The sequence below is a fragment of the Theobroma cacao genome, chromosome 9 (assembly GCF_000208745.1).
Source record: "Theobroma cacao cultivar B97-61/B2 chromosome 9, Criollo_cocoa_genome_V2, whole genome shotgun sequence".
NCBI classification, from domain to species: domain Eukaryota; kingdom Viridiplantae; phylum Streptophyta; class Magnoliopsida; order Malvales; family Malvaceae; genus Theobroma; species Theobroma cacao.
In genome coordinates, this window is record NC_030858.1 from 6,396,926 (window position 1) to 6,418,714 (window position 21,789).

The 21,789-nt window shown below is 33.7% G+C and overlaps 4 protein-coding genes across 4 annotated transcripts; 2 read left to right on the forward strand and 2 right to left on the reverse strand.

Moving 5' to 3' along the window:
- LOC18588689 (3-ketoacyl-CoA synthase 11) lies at positions 2,727-5,812 on the forward strand. The gene is made up of 2 exons (XM_007013264.2): positions 2,727-3,270; positions 3,899-5,812. Exon 2 carries the CDS (start codon positions 3,906-3,908, stop codon positions 5,454-5,456), a length of 1,551 nt encoding a protein of 516 aa, XP_007013326.2. The 5' UTR covers positions 2,727-3,270; positions 3,899-3,905; the 3' UTR covers positions 5,457-5,812.
- LOC18588691 (probable histone H2A variant 3) lies at positions 6,051-7,960 on the reverse strand. The gene is made up of 2 exons (XM_007013266.2): positions 7,718-7,960; positions 6,051-6,699 (listed from the first exon to the last, which is right to left on the reverse strand). Exons 1-2 carry the CDS (start codon positions 7,826-7,828, stop codon positions 6,403-6,405), a joined length of 408 nt encoding a protein of 135 aa, XP_007013328.1. The 5' UTR covers positions 7,829-7,960; the 3' UTR covers positions 6,051-6,402.
- Positions 10,198-14,760, reverse strand: LOC18588692 (serine-threonine kinase receptor-associated protein). Its single transcript, XM_007013267.2, has 7 exons — positions 14,186-14,760; positions 13,709-13,844; positions 13,136-13,217; positions 11,994-12,169; positions 11,354-11,491; positions 11,119-11,258; positions 10,198-10,857 (listed from the first exon to the last, which is right to left on the reverse strand). Exons 1-7 carry the CDS (start codon positions 14,301-14,303, stop codon positions 10,598-10,600), a joined length of 1,050 nt encoding a protein of 349 aa, XP_007013329.2. The 5' UTR covers positions 14,304-14,760; the 3' UTR covers positions 10,198-10,597.
- On the forward strand, positions 14,993-19,816 carry LOC18588693 (26S protease regulatory subunit 8 homolog A). The gene is made up of 9 exons (XM_007013269.2): positions 14,993-15,294; positions 16,253-16,350; positions 16,539-16,763; positions 16,912-16,974; positions 17,071-17,234; positions 17,616-17,772; positions 17,885-17,983; positions 18,604-18,714; positions 19,296-19,816. Exons 1-9 carry the CDS (start codon positions 15,099-15,101, stop codon positions 19,434-19,436), a joined length of 1,254 nt encoding a protein of 417 aa, XP_007013331.1. The 5' UTR covers positions 14,993-15,098; the 3' UTR covers positions 19,437-19,816.

A 21,789-nucleotide genomic window follows, 5' to 3' on the forward strand; every position in this document is an offset into this window, starting at 1 on the left:
ATCGAATACTCCACAGTCCACCCACCCTACATATAAGTGTCTTCCACTCACAAAAGATTTGATCTAGGCTTTTACTACTGGCAGGTAAATGTCCACATGAAAATGTTCCATAAATAGAAACCAACATGTGGTCCTAAGATGTGCTATCATTGGCTTTCGCTTCACAAAAAAAAAAAAATTGAAAAATACTACAAATGCTTTAACTGTAGTTTTAACTACTATATATATATATATATATATATTGATTCTGTTCTACAGAAAGTTCTTCTTCAATCCCGCGTATTCATGTTTGAAAAAATGGTCTCATGACAGTTGTAGTAGGATTTAGATGAAATTACATGGATTTTAAATGATATTTCAAATATTTCATTTGAAATGTCGTGTCAAAATGAACTCAAACTTGAAGGATGAGTCCATACTTCCTAAAGGTCCTTTGTTTTCCTTTTTAATTTTTCAAATTGCTTTTTTAAATGCTAGTTGATTTTTCTTTTTTTTTTTCATTGGTCTTATTTAGACTTGAAAATTTTGACAACACGATATGAATTTAATAAGGTTTAAGTTTAGCACAATTGCGTTAAACTCACTTAATTCATTTAAAATATATTTACAACATGGTTAATTAATTATATTATTTGTACTCGTATAATCTGTCTTTTCTTCTTGAATGCCACATGTTCATATTTGAAAACAATAACCTCATGACAGCTGTAGTAGGATTTGGATGACATTACATGAATTTTAAAAGGAATTTCAAATATTTCATTTGAAATGCATAGTTAAATTTAACTCAAACCTGAAAGATAAGTTCATACTTCTCCAAAATTCTTTTTTTTATTATTTTAATTTTCCAATTTGGTTTTTTGAATGTTATTTGATTTTTTATTTTTGTTAATTATTGGTCTTGCTTAGACTTCACAATTTGTATACATCATGATATGAATTTAAGCGAGTTTATGTTTAGGGTCATCGTATTTCGTATATTAATCTTATCAACATGATTAAGGCACAAATAAATCGCATCTTAATCATTTTATAATCAGGTCAAACCCATTTACTTTATTATTTATCCACATATCCTGTGATTTGTTTATTATCTATTTATTTAGTCGTGTTCATGTATTGAGTAGATACATTTAGTATACAGTTAATATCTGTTTATTAATTCATATAAATACTAATATTTTTATGATGATTAAGATTTATTGATGTTAATAAATTTTACGATATTTTTTATTTTTTGTTGTAAATTTAAAATGTAGAATTATTATTTTAGTTTAATTAATTTAATCATGTTTTAATCATGTAAACAAATTATAAATTATATAAATTTTAACCATGTAAACAAATTATGTTATATCGCATAAAATTTAATCCAATATGTTTAATAAACATATTAATTATGTTGTATCATGTTACACACTTATTAAATGTATTCGTACACTTATTTAAGCTCTAGATATAATTAATTAATTAATCATGTTGTATTTAGTTTTTGATGTATCTTTTTAAAAGAATTATACACATATAAACATACAAAGTTAATTAGAAAAGTATCAAAAGAAAATATATTTAAAAAAGAGAAAAATAGAAAATAAAGTTAAAATTGAATAAAAAATAATTTAGCACAAATTTAAGAAAAGACAGTTCTGAGATGATATCAACTCTAGCTATTTGAAAATAGAAATCGATCATGTATAACTAGTAATTGTTTAGTTTTGAACTAATTTTTCTTTTAAAGAAAATTATTTTAATATAATATCACTGGAGCTTTTAAGGTATATTTAAAAATTATTTAAATTCCACCAACAGATCAAAAGATCATCACATAACTTTATCGGGTATATTTTAAAAAATTAAAAAATTTAATATAGCAAAATAAAAAACATGTGCTAATATTTTTTTGTGAAATTACATGTCATAATAGTTTAATTTCGTATGTGAAGTATAAAAATTTCACTATATATAGAATAATAATATTTTTTAATTAGATTCGTGGCCATAAAGGAAAAAAAAATTATTTTGGCACATTTTTGTATAGATAATTTCTTTTTATATATAAGCTTGAAAATAATTTTCTCTTATTTAATTATTTTTTGTTTCCTTTTTTTTGTCACAAGCTGAAATCTAAGTCTAACCTTGTGTATTTTAAATTCTAAAAATAAAATTTAAATAAACATATAAATTATGAGTTTACGTTTTCAATCAAAAAAATATATTTAATAAGTAGTAAAAAATTTATTTTTATATTCTTAAGACCCAGACATTGCAAGAATGTACTCTTACTTTTCTCATACAAAATGCTATCTTAATAGTTTTAATTTAAAAGGTATAGATTAAAATATATTTTTAAAAAATAAAAAAAGGCAACCATATAAATTATGTATAATTGTGGAGATATGGTTAAAGACATGATTGCTTATCAATCATTCAAATTTTATTTGTCCAAGATATGCATGAAATTGATACCAACCACTCATAAAAAAAATGAAAAAAAAAACACACGCACACAGAAATTCAAATATTTATTTGAATAGAGAAATTAATATCTATATTCATACAAAAAAAACAATAATAAGAAAATTGACAATTCAAATATGTGTGTACTATTTTTCTAGAAGACTTGAGAATGAAAATTTTGAATTCCACTTTATTATTTTTTGTCCTTTGGACCACTCACCAAAAATAGATAAAAAAAATAAAATATTGCCGTCTGCCTTTTTTCTTTCTCTCTCTCTTAGCATTTTCTAAATTTAAAAGAGATGGGAAGCAAAAGTGATACTATAGCCAGTTACCAAGAAACTGGCAGCAACGGGCTGAAACCAAGCGGAGCCGTCTGATTGAAAACGACAACGTGTTTTTGGCCGTGAACCCCGAGAGAGAATACGGTCAAACGTTTCCAAACCCCAGACGGCGCCGCCTCTTCAATTCAAAACGCGTCCATTACGCCACTTTCTTCGTCGGTTTTGTCATCATTTTCCCATTTCCCTTCACTTTCCCTTTTTGTTTTTGGTTTATTTTTCTATTTTGGCAGAAACGGTTTTCATTTTTTATTTACAATTGATTATTCGGTGCTTTTTAAGGTTTACTGTACTTGATTCGTTTCAAATTTTTTAATATCCGTTGATCTCTCTTCTCTCTTTCAACGCACTTACGCGCCTCTTATTTGTAGTCTTTTCTTTTAGCATCTCTCTCCCTTCCTCTCTGTCTCCGTGGTATTTCTTGAATAGATTCAATTATCAAGCGACCCTTTGGTGGCTTTTGGGGATCAAGGTGAGAATTTTTTTTTTATTAATTTCCATTGACAGTTGATTTTATTTGTTTCAGTGTGAAATGTGATCTTGGTTTTTTTTGTAGGGTCTTTTATCTGGCTAATTGGTCTGAATTATTGGAAAAGTTTTGTCTTTTGATGCAAATTCTGGTCTGGGTTTTTATGTTTTTCCCCACGATCAGTTCTCACAACTATGTACGATTTATGAATTTGATGTGGAACTCTGATCCACGTTTGCAAAATCCTAGTTAGATTTGATGTGAAACCTTTTTTTTTTAAAAGAAAAAGAGATTTTATGGTGACAGAAATGGGGAAAAGGAGTAACTTAATCATTTCTTTGGCAATGCATGTTCTTTATCATTTTGAATATAGGTTTTAAGGTTTTTAGGGCTTTGATACCATAAAGTTTATCTCTTAAAAGGGAGAAAATTGGTAAGTAGGTGCTGTGTTTTTTTTTTTTTAGAAAAAATGACCATGTAGAATTCTCTGATTCAACTTTACCTTTGAAAATCCATCTTTTTACCTTCTTTTTGTCTGGCCGGCTCTGCACCTTGTTGGATTAAAATTGTCTCTTATTATATCTCTTTTTTCACATTTGATCTGCTACAATTAGTTCAAATTTTTTTGCAGGGAAAAGATGGCTGAGTCCAAACCGGAACAACCTTTGATCCCATCATCATCATCATCATCATCATCATCTCGAAACCTTCCTGATTTTAAGAAATCCGTTAAGCTAAAATATGTGAAGCTGGGATACCATTACCTAATCACCCATGGAATGTACCTCTTCCTTTCCCCTCTTGTAGTTGTAATAGCTGCACAGCTCTCAACATTTTCTATCCAGGACCTTTATGATCTTTGGGAGCATCTTCAATACAACCTCATTTCTGTGATCATCTGCTCTACTCTTCTTGTTTTCCTATCAACCCTCTACTTTCTAACTCGGCCCCGTCCTGTTTACCTTGTTAATTTTGCTTGCTACAAACCAGAGGAATCTCGGAAATGCACAAAGAGGATCTTCATGGATCAGTCTCGAATGACTGGTACATTTACAGAGGAGAATCTCGAGTTTCAGCGTAAGATCCTTGAAAGATCTGGACTTGGGGATTCAACTTACCTTCCAGAGGCAGTCCTCAATATTCCCCCTAACCCATCAATGCAAGAAGCTAGGAAAGAGGCAGAGGCTGTAATGTTTGGTGCTATTGATGAACTTTTGGCTAAGACCGCTGTAAAACCCAAAGATATTGGAATTTTAGTTGTAAATTGTAGCTTGTTCAATCCAACACCGTCATTGTCTGCCATGGTTATCAACCATTACAAGCTTCGAGGAAATATACAAAGTTACAATTTGGGAGGAATGGGCTGTAGTGCAGGTTTAATTTCAATAGATCTTGCTAAAAATCTTCTTCAAGTCCATCCCAACTCCTATGCATTGGTTATCAGCATGGAGAACATCACCTTGAACTGGTATTTTGGGAATGATCGCTCAAAACTTGTTTCAAACTGCTTGTTTAGGATGGGAGGCGCTGCAATATTGCTCTCAAACAAACGCTCTGACAGAAGAAGATCCAAATATGAATTGGTTCACACTGTGCGCACTCACAAGGGTGCTGATGATAAGTGCTTTTCCTGTGTTACCCAGGAAGAAGACTCTGCGGGGAAGGTTGGTGTTACATTGTCAAAGGATCTGATGGCAGTTGCTGGTGATGCTTTGAAGACCAACATCACCACATTGGGACCTCTGGTCTTGCCAATGTCCGAGCAGCTGCTTTTCTTTGGTACATTGGTTGGGAAGAAACTATTTAAAATGAAAGTTAAGCCATACATTCCAGATTTCAAGCTAGCTTTTGAGCATTTCTGCATTCATGCTGGAGGAAGAGCCGTTTTAGATGAACTGGAGAAGAATTTGCAGCTGTCTGAGTGGCACATGGAACCATCAAGAATGACTCTTTACCGATTTGGCAATACCTCCAGCAGTTCTCTTTGGTATGAATTGGCTTATTCAGAAGCTAAGGGTAGGATTAGGAAGGGGGATAGAACATGGCAAATAGCATTTGGTTCCGGATTCAAGTGTAACAGTGCAGTGTGGAAGGCTTTGAGGACAGTGAATCCAGCTAAGGAGAAAAACCCATGGATGGATGAGATCGATAGATTCCCTGTTGATGTCCCAAGGGTCTCATCCATCTAAATTCAGGAATCAGTTGCTGCGGGCTTCATGTAATGCTGTCTTACTTTTGTGATTCATCCTTTCCATGACAGGATGACTAGTAGTTTCAGCGCATTGAGTGCAGGACATCTTGCATTTATTATCTAGTTTTTAGTTATTTCAGGGCTGTACCATTGTGCAGCTTGAGTGAGATTAATTCTTGGTGTAACAACTTTGGGAATCATTGATTTTATGGGAATATTACTGGCTCGTTTTACTAAGATCAATTTGCGTGGCTTTTATGTTTCTCATCCTATGATCCAGATAGAAACTGGGATTGGAAGTTGTAAATAATTTAATTTTTGAGCAGTTATTTAGACTGGTGCTTTTGATCTTTACATGGTAAGCAATGGTTCACACACATCGTGCGCTTGCTTAGTGGTTGACTGGCTGTGGTATTCTGTTAGGGTGGCTCTAATTGCAGTGCTATGGAAGTAGCCACTCGTGGTTTTTTTTTTTTTGAAAAATTCAAACCAATCAAACAAACCATAAAATCAAGTCCAAGGCCCATTTTTCCAATCCAACTCAACGGCAGCTTCATTGGACATTCTACTTATAGACCTAGTCAAGCCTAAAGCTGAATCTCAAAATAACGACTTCCAAACAATACATCAATAACCCTAAAGCTGGTCATATATGTTAACCATGCAACAGCCACTATGTCAATCTGCTAAACAATATGCCAATGTCAATATTGACAGCATATATATTGGAAAAGGAGAAGAAATGAAAAAAAAAACAAACCAAGTCCAGCAGCTGAAAGAAGATTAGGCATAAGTATCAACAAATTAATTAAACACAATAATGCATGACCTAACTGTCATATCAGAACCTAACAAATTTATAATTTTAGTCTCAGGCTCACACCAAGGAAATGCAGCTCAGATAGAGACTTGGCAAATCTCTACAAGCAATAGCCCAGTATAGTCTAGTCCTTGGATGACTTGTTAATGAGTGACTTGTGGATATGCGGAATCACACCACCGCCAGCAATGGTTCCCTTGATCAGGGTATCAAGTTCCTCATCACCACGGATAGCAAGCTGCAAGTGTCTGGGGGTAATACGTTTCACCTTAAGATCCTTGCTTGCATTTCCAGCCAACTCCAACACCTCTGCAGTCAAATATTCCAGGATAGCAGCAGAATAAACAGCAGCAGTGGCTCCTACTCTCCCATGTGCGGTGGTCCTTGACTTTAGTAGACGGTGGATCCGACCCACTGGGAACTGCAGGTTACACATTATAGCAAAAATTCACAAACGAAGGAAACATAGCATGCAACTCCAACCTCTAATGATGTAAAAAGAAGCAATTGGCGAGTAACAACTTATAAAAGTGATATTAATCAAAACAAATAGAAAACATACTCAAAAACAATTGGCTATGAGATACCACTTCAGGTCCCAAAGATTCAAAATAGATCAAGAGCAACACAGCATAACCACAACAAAAGCACATTCAATTATTTCATGCCAGATATAATTGGAGAAATACTGAAGATAAATAGCAACTATAAACTATCTATACCATTATACTCACTTGGCACAAGTGAACAACCTATGGCATGAACAGATTTATGGGACCTGGCGATCCAAACATCCCAATACACTCCACCCATATCAATGAAACTTTCATGTGCCCGTTCAATGACAACACACACACACACACACACACACCGTTCATTAGAGGCTTTTTTCAAACTACAGTGACTGTTGAACCAGCTAAATCACATGCCAGAAATCCAAGGTCCATTTATGAACTCCAGGCATCTTGGATGACTGAAACACGTGTTCATTAAATTGCTAGGATATTACAGACAAACAATAACGAGCAATATCATTTGGCTTTGACTGGCATAGCATCCCTTGGCATCCTTGTGCCAAGGAGAAGGATATATAAAAAAAAAATTACACTACAAATCCTCTTATTGTCTAACCAGAAGGACGAAAAATGAAAAATAACAGTGGGCAACTTAGTCATCAACTATTAACCATAGTTAATGAATTAAACACCAAAACCCAAAAGCCGGCACTAAAAACAGATCCTACTATAATTAGTAAGTAGCTAGATTAATTCATTATTTCTTATCAAATCATTATCAGGTACTCAAAACAAAACCCCGCAAGATTTAGAGGATAAATTCGTATCCATAAACAAAAGGGTCAAAACCCCAAATAACAAAAAAATATTAAAAAAATATTACGATAAGAACAAGGAATTGGAAAGGACAAAAGAAAGATCTACCTGGAGGCCCGCTCGAGAAGACCGAGAGATGGGTTTTTTCTTGTCTTTGTCCTTGTTGGCAGCAGCGGAGGTTTTGCCCATAATCAAACCTTTCGCGCCTTTTCCAGACATCTTTCCCGCCAAAAATAAGAACGAACCCAAGATATTACAGATAAAATGGAAACGAAACACAGAATTTTTGTGGGCAAACAACGGAAGACAAAGTTTGAGGTCTCGCAGATAGGAAACAGAGAGAGCGTTTGGAATCGGAACGGAAGGGATACTTATAGTGGATTCTTTGACTGAAGTGACCCTATTGTTTCTATTAAATTACGATAATGGTAAATATTATTTTTTAAGATAAAATACCTCATTTTAATTTTTTAATTAAAATTACATGAAAATTTATTAATTTTTAAAATATATATTGTCTTAAAAAAATATTTTTTATTAAACAAGTAGGTACAACTTTTAGTTAATTATTAATATTTTTATTAATTTGATGACATGATAAAAATAAAAAAAATAATTTTACTCTTAATTAATTTTTAAAATTATTATTATATAATTTTATTAATTTTTATTAATTAAAAATAGCTCCCCATCTGTAAAACCTGACCGAGGCTCCCGAGGGAGCACAACTAGGGCTCCCCTCTCTATTGATGCTCCCCTTTCTTGAGGAGCACTAATCAGAGCTTTTTATTTTTTTAAAATATTTTAATAAATTGTTAATGTAATAAAGAAAAAAAATATTTTAATCTTTTCATAATATGATGTTTGCATTCTTAGAGTAGAGTATTTTATTTTAAAAATTAATAAATTTATTTGAAATTTCAATTAAAATTTAAGAGTGGAGTATTATTTTACCTTATTTTTTATCGATTTATTTCCATTTAATTAATGTTATTGTTTACTTTAGCCACCGGCCATTGGTCTATAATATATACTGTATGCAGGTTGACTCCTCAAAGTTAGTGACATACCTTTGCAAAAATTGAATTTATAGAATAAATAAAGTTTTGATTTTGTAAGTTGATTTTTTATATTTTGTGTTTTTTAAATTAAATATAATAAAATTTCTAAAAATGAATATTAATCCGACCATGAAAATTTATTAATTAATCAATATATTATTTTATCGATAAATTAATAATTTATTAATTTATACATTAATTAACAAAAAAATTAATTTATCAATATATTTTTTATTTTTTTTAAATATTGAACTTAATACATGCATTATGTATTGTGATTACATTAATATTACCTAATTATTGAATTATGAATTATCATTATTTATAACGAGTAAATTATTAAAAACATCATAGGAAATGACAAAAAAAAAAAGCTCAAGACTATAGTTTTGTATTGGAGTTTATCTTATGTAAAGATACACTCAAAGTAACAATCACATTGTATAATTTAATCTTATAATACGAGAATACTATATTAAAGCTTCGTAACGCACTAAGAAAAGTTAGGGATGAGATATAAGAAGATATCAATTTAAATAAAAAAACAACATTTGAGTTATATTTTATAAAAAATTTTTAAATAAATTATGCATAAATATAATTTGATATATAAAGAGATTATTAATTTATATATCAAGTGGAACCTATGTGTTTGTTTTAAAATGTGTTATCTTATAAATTTAACAAATTATTAATTTATCATGTTGGTATTAATAGAGATCAATAAAAAATATTATTTAATTAAAATTATTAATTTATCGAGTGTTAATTTATAAAAATTTTACTATACTATGATTTTGTCTAACTTGTGCAGATTAAGCTAGTACTTTAACTATTTTTAATATTAAATGCATCAAAATTTTATAAGGCACAAGGGCTAAGTTTATGCTATTGAATTAGATGTTTCAAAGTGATCGCAAGATTACACGTTTTAGTGTTTAGAGATCATAAGCTAAGTAAGTGTACGTTGTTGTGACGAGTATATTACTTTTATTTCTAATTAATATTAGTAAATTAAAATGTTATTGAGATTAGATTTAAGTAAACGCATATCTTGTTGACATTTAAGTAGATACATTTAATAAAGGATTCTTTTTAATTGACCAAATTTTATTTTAAAAATGTATATAAATTCAATACTAACTCAATCAATGAAATAAAATCACAGATATTTTTTTTTCTAAATTAATAGGACTTCTATAAATAATCATAAATGGTAGGTTCACATCATTTATAACTTTGAATTATAAGTTAATTAATATATTTATTAAAATGTTAATCCAACCAAGATTTATCAGTATAATTCACAATTTACACTTAATTGTTAATTACATAAAAAAAGAAAAAAGTGAAAAATTACATATGAAGTAGCCAAATCAATAATAATCATAAAAATGTTAACTAAATTCATAAATTTATCATTGCAATTAGTTCTTTTTTATTACTAATAATTATAATGTGGAAAATTATATTCGTTAATGAATTAGATGAAAAGACTACATTAATAAAGTGATAAGGAAAAAAATAAAAGAGAATAACACAAATTCAAAGCATTATAGAGAAAAAATTATAATCCATAAAAGGTAGAAGAGACAACCAAAAAAAGAAAAAAAAAAGACTGCACTGTTGTACGAATATTACCATCAAAGGGGGGTGACACTGTTATGTGATTGAACCCTTCTTTAGTATATAGTAATACCAGTACGCACAGAATGCAGAGAGAGCACCATAAAGTTTAGATGCCACTATAACTTTGACAAAACATATTTGGTCTAGTCTATATATGTTAAATGCACCAAGACTAGAAATTACACAAAAAAAAAAACAAAAAGGGCTAGTCTATCTATCTCTGATAAAGTAAACTATCCAGAAGATCTTGGCTTGATGCGGTTATGCCAGCAGAGACAGCTCGAAACCATCCCCCACGTTACTCATTCCCTGCTTCTTTTTCTTTGGTCTTCACCTCTTCTGCAATGTGGAAACCCTCAATCTTGCACGAAACCTCTTCCGCAGACACCTTCACCTTTCCAACTGACCCATTTGCTGCCATCGATTCAGCGTCGTCATGAGTCAAAGGGCCTGTCTGCCATATTCTAATGGTTCCATCCTCAGATCCTGAGGCATATGATTCCCCTCCTGGTGAGAACCGCACGCAATGTACAGGACCATGGTGACCCTTATTGCATGCTGCACACCAGATGTAAATCAGTAATTACAGGAAAATGCAAGTTCCCATACAGAAACAGAAACAAACAAAAAACGCTAGATCACTATGATATTTGCATTCAAGCACCAAATCTACCGAACAAACTACAGCTACCAATCTTTTCTAGTATTTACGGAATTACGAGTAGTATCACATATCATATTTGAATTCAAGCACCAAATTCACACACTAATCAGAATTCTGTCATCAAGTCCACTCCTATTTTATCTTTGAGAACATACCTATCTCATCCCCAGTGTGGAAATCAAAAACACGAACCCACATATCTTCCCCTCCAGCAACGAATTTATTTCCATACTTTGGTTCCAGTGAAGCTGATTCAACTGTGCATGGCATGTTGTGGCTCTTTACCAACCCAAAGCTGAAGTAAAGGCATAATGCACAGCATACTGTAATCAATAAAAGCAGAAATTCTAGCACAAAAAGCCAACATATCAGGCTTAAAAGTCATCTTACTGGTTTGCATCCCAGAACTTAACCGTAGATCCATCTGCAGTTGTGATATATCGACCATCTAGACTCACTTCAGCACTGGTCACAGAGGACTTGGTCTCTAGTGTTTGAACTATTTTACCACTCCTTACATCCCATAATCTGTATGGTCACTAAGAAATTCAGTACTAGGAGAGAGAAAAATGCCGTTAAAAATCCAGATAAGCAGTATATATAGTAGGTTAATAACAGCCTTTTGGGTAAACTCAACCTAGTTATATACACTGTTAAAAATATGCTTTAGATAAGGTAAAAAGGTTAATAAATCAACAAGCAGGCAAGCATCTGCAACTACTCATCCATCTAGTTGCTTCCTCCCTCTGGGCTAAACAGGAAGAAAATTTACAAAACTTTAAAACCTTGCCCCCACTGAAATTCATGCATCCAAGGATTTGATCTCAAAAACTCTAAAAGAGTATCGTGGTACCAGAAATTGCAAAAGAATTTTGAGGTGATCCAATACAGTTTATACAACAAGACAACAACCTTCCACACATATAAATAACAAAAATACAACTAAAATGCTTGTTTATTAAGAACAATGAACCACACATGTTACAGAAATTACATTACAGAACCTTCAAACATGGCAAGATAAGGATACCTGACACCCCCCATATCAGTGCAAGAACTTAATATTGTCTGATCACTATGCATCCATGCAACAGTTCTGACTGAACCAGGAGATTTGTCCACTTCTCTTGGAGGTGCATCTGGACAATTCAAATCATAAATACGGAGGACTTTCTCTATTCCCCCAGTCAATAGAAGGTGTGTATCCTGTTACCAGATCAAAAGCCCTTGAATAAGATGAATAACTAAGAATAATAAGTAAAACAAACAGACATGCTAAAAAATTAGGGGTACTCGGTCAAGAAAAAAGTAATTAGGGGTACAACAAAGCCAACCATTCCATAACAGAATTTTACTGGAGATGAGCAAATACCTTTAAACAGAACTGCAACTATTACTGTTTGCCTATAACATAGAACAATGAAATAACTAGCTTTAAATAATCTCAAGTTTCACCATGGATCCTATGACTTTGAATTTGGACAAAACTGCACTAATGGCAATTCAGAATTTTTTTACTATGGCTTTCTATAGTAAGATAAAGTAGTAATTCTTATGGCTTTATCAATGGAAAAAAGGTCCAGCTACATCTGTAACACCAGAAAAGAAAGACGTTCCTGGCTGAAAGTTAAACACATTACTAGATAACCTGTTGTGGTGTTACTAGTTAGCATCTTCTAATAAATTCCTCGTGCAAAGAAGAAGACGAACAAAAAGATGATGATAGTTATGACAACTACTCTTTAATGGTTATCAGGCCTTCAAAATTCAAACATGGTTAACATTTATTTGTCGAGTTAACCAAAGAAAATAAAGATCAGGAGAAATCACCTAAGAACTGAAATGTTGCAGAGTTAGCTTTGATTTAGTAACAGGCATTACTATTCACAACTACTGCAAGGGTTTGGCAGAAGCAATTAATTTTACTTTCAAAAGTTAATAATGAGGGCCATAGTAACCTAGAAAGCTGTACAACAACCTGTCTACAATATTGTAAAAATATCCATTTATCAAAAGGTTGATGGTTCATGCACCCACATTAGCTGTTACACAGTTCAAACACCATATCTCTCTTCCATTTTCCTACCATATTCCCTCATATACACTCACCTCAGAACACAATTAGGAATTACCTAAGTGAAAGTTTAAACAGAATGAAAGAACCAACTTTACCTCTGAAAAAGCACAGGCTCGAACTATATGCTTGTGCTCAAATGAGTGCAATTCATCACCTGTTAGTGCATCCCATACTTTCCTGCAAAGAAAAAAAGGCATTTCACAGGATATGTAAACTTTTTATTATTGAACAACTCCATCCAGAAACAGCAGATGAAACAACACATGCCACTCCAGTTACAAGATCTCAATTCAAACTAAAGTGGTAAGAGTTCAAGCATGAGCAGCTATCTAGAGCATATCAAATCTTTATTAAGAGTTATGGTCCACCTTTGAGTGATAGAATATAGTATTTGTAAATCAATCAACAAGACATCATTAAACAGGAATATGTAAAGAGCAGGCACAAGAAAAAAGAATGATGCAAAATGACAAACTATAATGACATAGAGTCTCTCAATGCTGTAAACATATAAAGAATTTCCCACAAGGCTCTTGAGATGTTCCAAGACATTTTGTATGAATAGGCAATCCGCATATATAACAACTAAGAGAATGACAAACAAAACAAATCATACAACTTTCTGAGTTAAAAAACAACATATTGTAAGGTCAAGAAGGATCACATACGCAGTAAAGTCAGCAGAACCGGAAGCGGCACGTAAAGCATTTGTATCCAAGCAAACACTCCACACCGCTCCCTTGTGTCCTTCAAACGTTCCTATCCAATCTCCAGTCTCTCCATTCCTCAGCATGGGACTGGAATCTGAAGCAGACGAGTAAAGCCCCATTTTTTTATGACCATGAGATCATTATTAAATTATCCCTCTACAGAAGTGCTTATCTCTCAGTTCTATGAAGAATCACGGTCGTAAAATTTATAATACACAAATTATTACCACAATTCATACATATAAAGGCTTATATCTAATGATATCAAATCAATAAAATATAGACTAGAGCTTAGCCTAAAACGAGATAAAAAATCGCAATTTAAGATAATGGATTACTTGTATAAAAATTTATTTCCAGATACAATAAATAAACAATAAATCATAAATCATTTTACTCAAAAATTTAATTTTAGACCAACTAAATAGTAATTACCTTTGCTGGCACTAATGAGAAAAAAGCCATCTGGAGTAACAGGGCTGTAAAAGAGATCCACAACGGGACGTGAATGGCCATGGCATACAAGTGGGACCGCAATCCTCTTCTTATCCATTTTTTTATTCTTTTAGTTACAAATCAAACACACAAAAAAAAAATCCCGTTCTTGCTTTTGTGATCTTTAAACAAAACGAGAAAAACAACCTTTAATCCTTACAAATCTACACAAGTCCAAAGAATAAAAAGACAACTTGGGTTCCTTTCTTTCTGGGTATTCTTTTTGGGATCAGAATGTACAGATACAGAGGAAGATTAGTAGCAGAGAAAAAAACAAAAGAAATGGCGGTACTTAAATACAGGTGGGAAGACGCTTGTATTTTTTGATTAGTGAGATTTGGGATATGATAGCGTGAATCCACACCTCCTAACCCTGGGCTCTGAGTGAGATGGTGGTGCAAAAATGTTAGGGAAAACGAGAAGAAACTAAATGTTTTACAGGAGTCCGGAGTCAGGTACAGAGCTAGGAAGAATCAAAGGGCTAGGCGCAAGGACAAACCTGCTATGGATCTCCCCTTATATACTACAAGGCTGACTTCACACCTAATTTTCCCACTCTGCTTTTTCTTTTTTAATGAAAGCAAAATTTAAAGAAGGAAATCAGGCTACAGCCCAACAAGGTGGAATACCAGCCCAGCCCAATTAAAAAAGGGTCTCAATACGGCCCAACCCACCTTACTGTCACCGCATAAGCCAGAAATTCCACCGAACTCTAGGATACTTTTATTGTCAGAACTCTGTATTTAATTCAAAATCCCAATCAAAACTTGTTGTCAAAGAAAAACCCCTTCCATAAAATCCCCTGAAGCGATTCTACTTACAAAAAGCGAAAAACTTTAAGAAGCAAGATTCAATGGCCACGGTGGGTATCGAGAGGAAGCAACCGGCGTCGACGGAGGAGATGTGCACCGCCAAGAGCGGCGCCAAGCAGGGGGAAGGCCTCCGGCAATACTATCTCCAACACATCCATGAGCTCCAGCTCAATCTCCGCCAGAAAACCCACAATCTCAACCGTCTGGAAGCCCAACGCAACGAGCTCAATTCTCGAGGTACTTTAACCCTAATGTTATATTTTTCACTTCGATTTATTGTCTTATTTTTTTTTAATTTTTGGGCTCGATTGAGATTGTCGATTGGAGATTAGGGTTTTGGTTGAAATTTTAGGGAAAGTTGTTAACTTTGTGTTTTGATCTGTGAGAAAATTTGATATTTAGTTGAATTAACTTTAGCAAGAATCTGAGGAAGATTGTTGGTTTAGAAATTTGTGGAGGTTAAGGTGGTGATGACATCTGCTGATTGCTTTGGAAATTGGGCTGTGTTAGTTGATCAAAAGCAATGAAACAAGAGATTTGATTGAGCTTAGAGGTTTGGTTGACTTCGTTCTAGATCTGAGAGAACTTTTTGGTTGATGCAATGGAAGTGAATTGGAAAATTTATTAATATTCTAATTTAACACCACCTGGGAAAGTCTTAACTGAAAGTTAATAGTAGATTATGAAAACTTTTGGTTGAATTTTGAAGGCCCCAATTTTTGCAAGTAAAAAGTGTAGCCAGAAGTTGTCATTTGATCTTGTCAATAAAATTTGCGTTGATATATCCATTTTTTCTGTATGGTTGGAAACTATGTGCCTTTGAAATAGAAAGGTAATATTGGCCATTGTCAATGCTGTGTAATAATCTACTGTTGGTATAGCCATTTACTTTGGTGTTTACCAGTTTAATAGTCTTCTGATTGGAAGGGGTGGATGGGGTTTAGTTGAACATCATTGCATTTTTACATGGAAAGTGCATCTAATACATGTGACAATATTGTGCAATGGTTGTGGGGCCTTCTGTTTAGTATTTTTGTTGATGATAGCCCCTTCTCAGAAAGAAACGCATATATGGAGCCTTGAATCTTAAGGGGAAATATGTTTTTTTAAGAAAAATTTAATCTTTATTTTTGGTGCTTTCATTCTTTTAGTCTGTTTCTTGTAGAAGTACTTATTATGTTTGCATACTGGATAGTGAGAATGCTTAGAGAGGAACTGCAGCTGCTTCAAGAGCCTGGATCCTATGTTGGTGAGGTTGTGAAAGTTATGGGTAAAAACAAGGTTCTAGTCAAGGTATGTGATCCTTTTATCCCTACTTAATTCTTAGCTCTCTCTTTGACTTTACTAATAGGAATAACATCTTGTTTAATACTCAAAATATGTCCTCAACATAAACTGTTTAAAACTGTAGATAATTTAAGAAGTCCATGGTGTCATTTATGGAGTGTGTGTTTCAATCTTACTCTGCTTTTATTCTCCAGGTTCATCCAGAAGGAAAATATGTTGTTGATATCGATAAGAATATTGATATCACAAAAATCACACCTTCGACAAGAGTTGCTCTACGCAATGACAGCTATGTGCTCCATCTGATCTTACCAAGCAAAGTAGATCCCTTGGTTAATCTTATGAAAGTTGAAAAAGTTCCTGATTCTACATATGACATGATTGGTGGTCTTGACCAACAAATTAAAGAGATAAAAGAGGTTTACTCTCACACTTCCTTAATTTGTTCATTTATGGCTGATCTCTTTTTGGTTTTTTCCTTTATCTGTAATGTTTCTCAATTATTTGTCCCATATTTTTCGTGGATTGGTTTAATTCTTTACACCTGCTTTGTGGTAAACTTTGCAGGTCATAGAACTTCCTATTAAACATCCTGAATTGTTTGAGAGTCTTGGAATAGCTCAGCCAAAGGTACTATTATGGTACCAAGTCATAGCATTTTGTTGATTTGTTTCCCATATGATTAAATTGTAAGACTAAATTTTGCTCTCTATCATAAATTTATAGGGTGTCCTGCTGTATGGACCACCTGGTACAGGAAAAACTCTATTGGCTAGAGCTGTGGCCCATCATACTGATTGTACTTTTATCAGGGTGTCTGGTTCTGAATTAGTTCAGAAATACATTGGAGAAGGCTCCAGAATGGTTAGAGAACTTTTTGTTATGGCCAGGTTTGTTCTTTTTCCTTGCTTGTTATCCTTGAATATTAGTGTTGAATGAGACTTGCATATTAAGCCAGCACCATGATGTATAAATTTAAATAAATGCAAATGCAGAATATCTTATATATAATAGCAAAGTAAAACTCTTTCAATATAGCAGCTATATGGATTTGATTTTAAAGCTCGTTTCCTTTTGATTGTGATCAAGAAAAGAAAAGCTTACTTGCTATCTAGAATTAGTCATTAGCCAATAGCCAGATCTTCTGTTTCCTGAAAGACGAAGTAAAGCTGCTCCTGTCTGATTACCTACCATGCTGTTATATTTTGCTTTGTCTTTCTTATTTTACTTAAATGGTTCCTTCCTCTGTTTTTCTTTTTTGCCCTTTCCAGGGAGCATGCTCCGTCGATTATATTCATGGATGAGATAGACAGTATTGGATCTGCTCGAATGGAATCTGGAAGTGGCAATGGTGACAGTGAGGTGCAGAGGACCATGTTGGAGCTTCTCAACCAGCTTGATGGATTTGAAGCATCTAACAAGATCAAGGTAGTGATTGCTTTGTGAAAATACTAATCTAATGAATGTGGAAGAACATCTCATAGTTTGCATACAGCTATTTGTATTGCCTCCTTACCTGTATTGATGCATTGCTGAACAGGTTCTGATGGCCACAAATCGGATTGATATTTTGGATCAAGCTCTTCTTAGGCCAGGACGAATTGACAGGAAGATTGAATTTCCAAATCCTAATGAGGAGGTACATGCCATTTATTTTGTTAATTTATATGTCCCTGCAAGCATTTTAGTACCTTTCTCCATCTTTTTCATGTTAGGGCTTTATAAAGCCACTCCCTCATTGGCACCTTGTTGGGGGTTGTATTTGATGAAAATATGGAACTCTCACGAATTCATTGATTATGCATCATTGATTGTGTTATGTGTCAAGGTTGGCATTAATTCTTTTTCAACTCATTGTGTATTAACTCTCTCTCTCTCTCTCTTTCTATATATATATATGTATATCTGGGGGGAGAAACAAAGAATCATTATCATGTCATGGACTCTAGTGATTCCTGACATAACGAATTTTTATTATGCTCTTGCTGTTGTAATGTGCTGCTACTATCCAGTAGAAGGTTCTTCTGTCACTTCAGACGTTGTTATAAAGGCAAAAATTTTCAATTAGGTAGTTGTTGAGGTTCTTTTGCCATAATGATCAACCCTTTTGGGGTATTGTGCAGAACCTTCATTGAATAGAGCAATCATAATATGGCAGTGTGTTGCTGGTACAGTTTGTACCAGAATTTTTCTGTTTTTCGAGAGCATGCGGTGCAAATGCTATGCTGGTACTTATGTTATCTTGTCTATTATATGCAGTCTCGTCTGGATATCTTAAAAATACATTCTAGAAGAATGAATTTGATGCGGGGGATTGATTTAAAGAAGATTGCAGAGAAGATGAATGGTGCTTCTGGTGCAGAGCTTAAGGTAAGTTTGCAGATACTTGATCAATTAAATTGTGTGTGTTTTCTGGATAAAGAGATACCATTCTTGCAATGGTTGCAAGCTGCATATAGCATCTTTTCTTCTAGATCTTCCCCCTCGTCCCCATCCGTAACCTCCCAACCACACAGAGACAAAGAAAGTCATTTGAAGATTGTTATGTTTCAAGCTTTGTTAATTTTACACTATTAGCTCTCTCGTTTCAAGGTTTTATTATAATGTTGTGCTAGAAGCCTTGGATGGCGCTTATAATTATGATTCTGACTAACAAAAGAAAGTTCCTTAGTCCCAGTTAGGTTTTTTGACATAATTGTGTGGATTTTTTTTTTTTTTGTGGCACAAGTTGATATCTTGCTATTTAGGCTGGAGGTCCTTCTTATAGCATCCATGAGGTTTATGATGATTGTCTAACCCATATTACAAACTTATTGAAAATGTTTATGCACGTGAATCTGGGTAATCAGATGCTGCTTTGAGAAGGCAAAAGGCTTTTGATTAATAACCAGTGTTTGTCAACTTAGTCCTGTGTATTTGGTGCTTGTTTGACGAACTCCTTTCTTTTGCAGGCGGTATGCACAGAAGCTGGGATGTTTGCTTTGAGAGAAAGGAGAGTCCATGTAACACAAGAGGATTTTGAGATGGCAGTGGCGAAGGTGATGAAGAAGGAGACGGAGAAAAACATGTCCTTGCGGAAGCTGTGGAAGTGATTCTGTTTCTTTTATTGTGCTCTTGTGCGTTTTGGGCAAAATGGAACATGTAAACCGGATTTATACGGTGAAAATGTATTTAATATTTGCTAGTAGAGCACTTAAATATATGAAGAACTTGGTTTGTCTTGCAGAGTTTATGAATGCATGCCGCTACGGCTTTACAATGGGGTAACTGGCTCCATTGAAATCCTTGCAACTTTTTTTGGTGGCACCATGTAACGACTACCAAAAGTCAAGTTTGAGTTTTGCTCTCATTGAAATTTAATTAGGTTCTCATTGTAAATCGGACTTGTGAAATTTGTTTACTAAAGTGAATTGGAGAACTTATGCCTGTGGATGTGACGGAAAATAAGTACGCATCCATTGGTAACCTTACATTGGCAATCTTATCCAAATTTAATAGGTAAATTGCTCAAAACTTTTTAAATTTTGATCATAATTTTATCTAGGTCTGATAGTATTAAAAATGGATAATTCGTTGTAAAAGGTTATATAGTTGTATATATCGTCGGACATATGAGTCTTGTCTTTAATATTTATTTATTTAAAGATGTGATACTAATATCATACCTATTTTATCCTTTCTGCATTTGATATATGCTTTTAAATGATTTTCAGAATTTTTTTTTCTCCTCACTTTGCTAGTGAGAATTCTTTTCCCCCTCCAAAAAGACATAAAAAGTGATCAATCAAGACACACTCCCATTGTCAAGATGCCCTGACTCAAGAGTGATCAATCAAGGCACTCGACGTGAAGCCATCACCAAAATATCGGCATGGCTACTTTCTGCTAGAAACTGATCACAAAAACTCAGAAAACCATGACCATGACCATGACTTCTTTCGGCCAAACCTCAAAGTTGCTTCTCACAAACAAAAACCCAGTCCAGAAACTATATGGTGAACCCAGCAATGCAAACAACAATAAAAATGCCACAGAAGCTGGCATCAGTTCATAAATATAACAACATTTTATCCAATTAAGCATGCATCACAAGCTGGCAAACTCATAAATCTGGTTCTTGAACTTCCTAGCTTCAAAAACTTCCTACGAGTTGTATCCATTTTTTTTTTTTATGAAAAAGGAGCGAACAATTACTGCAGCTCCCTAACCTCTATACTTTATATATACGGACTTAAATTTACAAAGTTTGACAAGGCTGATCATAATAAACGAGGAGATCATTTATTGCACTATCTACATAAGGGACAAATAATTCAAACTAGCTGCCCTGATTTGTTAAGGTGTATACTTGCATGATGAGTACACGTGCACAAGATCTCTCGTTGGTTTGCTGTAAAGCAAACTTATAGCACATTAACTTGTTTTGTAACGTGCAGCCATGCATGTTCACTGTGTTGTTTAACCTAAACACTTGGTTCATGCAATATAACAAGTGTTAATCATGTATAATTCATATATATTACTTGTAATTAACTTTCAGATGAATGAAGCTAATGTTTGATGCGATTTTCTTTGCTGGTACTTAAGCTCTGTTCATCCCTGTTTCTCGTGTTCATAACAGAGGCTGTTGTTGCAGCCATTACTTCAGCTTTTCACAGCATAACACTAATGGTACGTTTGGTATGGAGAATAACTAAGCCGTTCCCCTCAGTCCTTTTTCATTTTTATTCTTTCCTTTGGTTGGTTTTTGAGGTGAGGAATAGTCATTCCAAGCAATGGCTATTTGCTATTCCCAAAGAATGCAAATCTTCTGCCCCGAATTGGTGCCCCATTTCCTGCCCCCTTTATAAGATTATGCCATCTGTCCAATAAATGGAAGTTTATTAACGGCACGTTAACTCCTTTCTTTTTTTTTCATTTCCAATCTATTCAATCGTTACTCTCCAGTTTTTGCTCTTTACTTCTTCTTCCGTCATGGTGGAGGCTTCAGACAATAGCAAGTTTTAGTTTTCACCTTGGTTCTTAATCGAGGATGACTTGTTCACAGACAAGAGTAAAGCTAAGAACAATCTCAAGAATCCCGAAGATTGTTTTGGATTAGACCACTTGTGCATGGACAGAAAGAAAGCTAAGAACAATCCCAAGAATTCCAAAGTTTTGTTTTTTGATAAACAATTATTGAGAGAAAGTACATACAGTGTCATTGTTTTGACAAGATGGACCACATTTTTTTGGATGTTCTCTGCTCTAACACTGTTATTGGGTTCAAATTTGCCAATATCAATGAAATGGTTGTTTTAAAGAAAAGATTAATGCTATGGTGGAATAGCACAGAGCTTAAAAAATAGGAAAAAAGAAAAGAAAAAGCCGCACTTGATCATCCTCTTCATATCTGGGTCTCTAGAGCAACCCCATTGGTCACAATATTTGAAACAGAGAGAACCA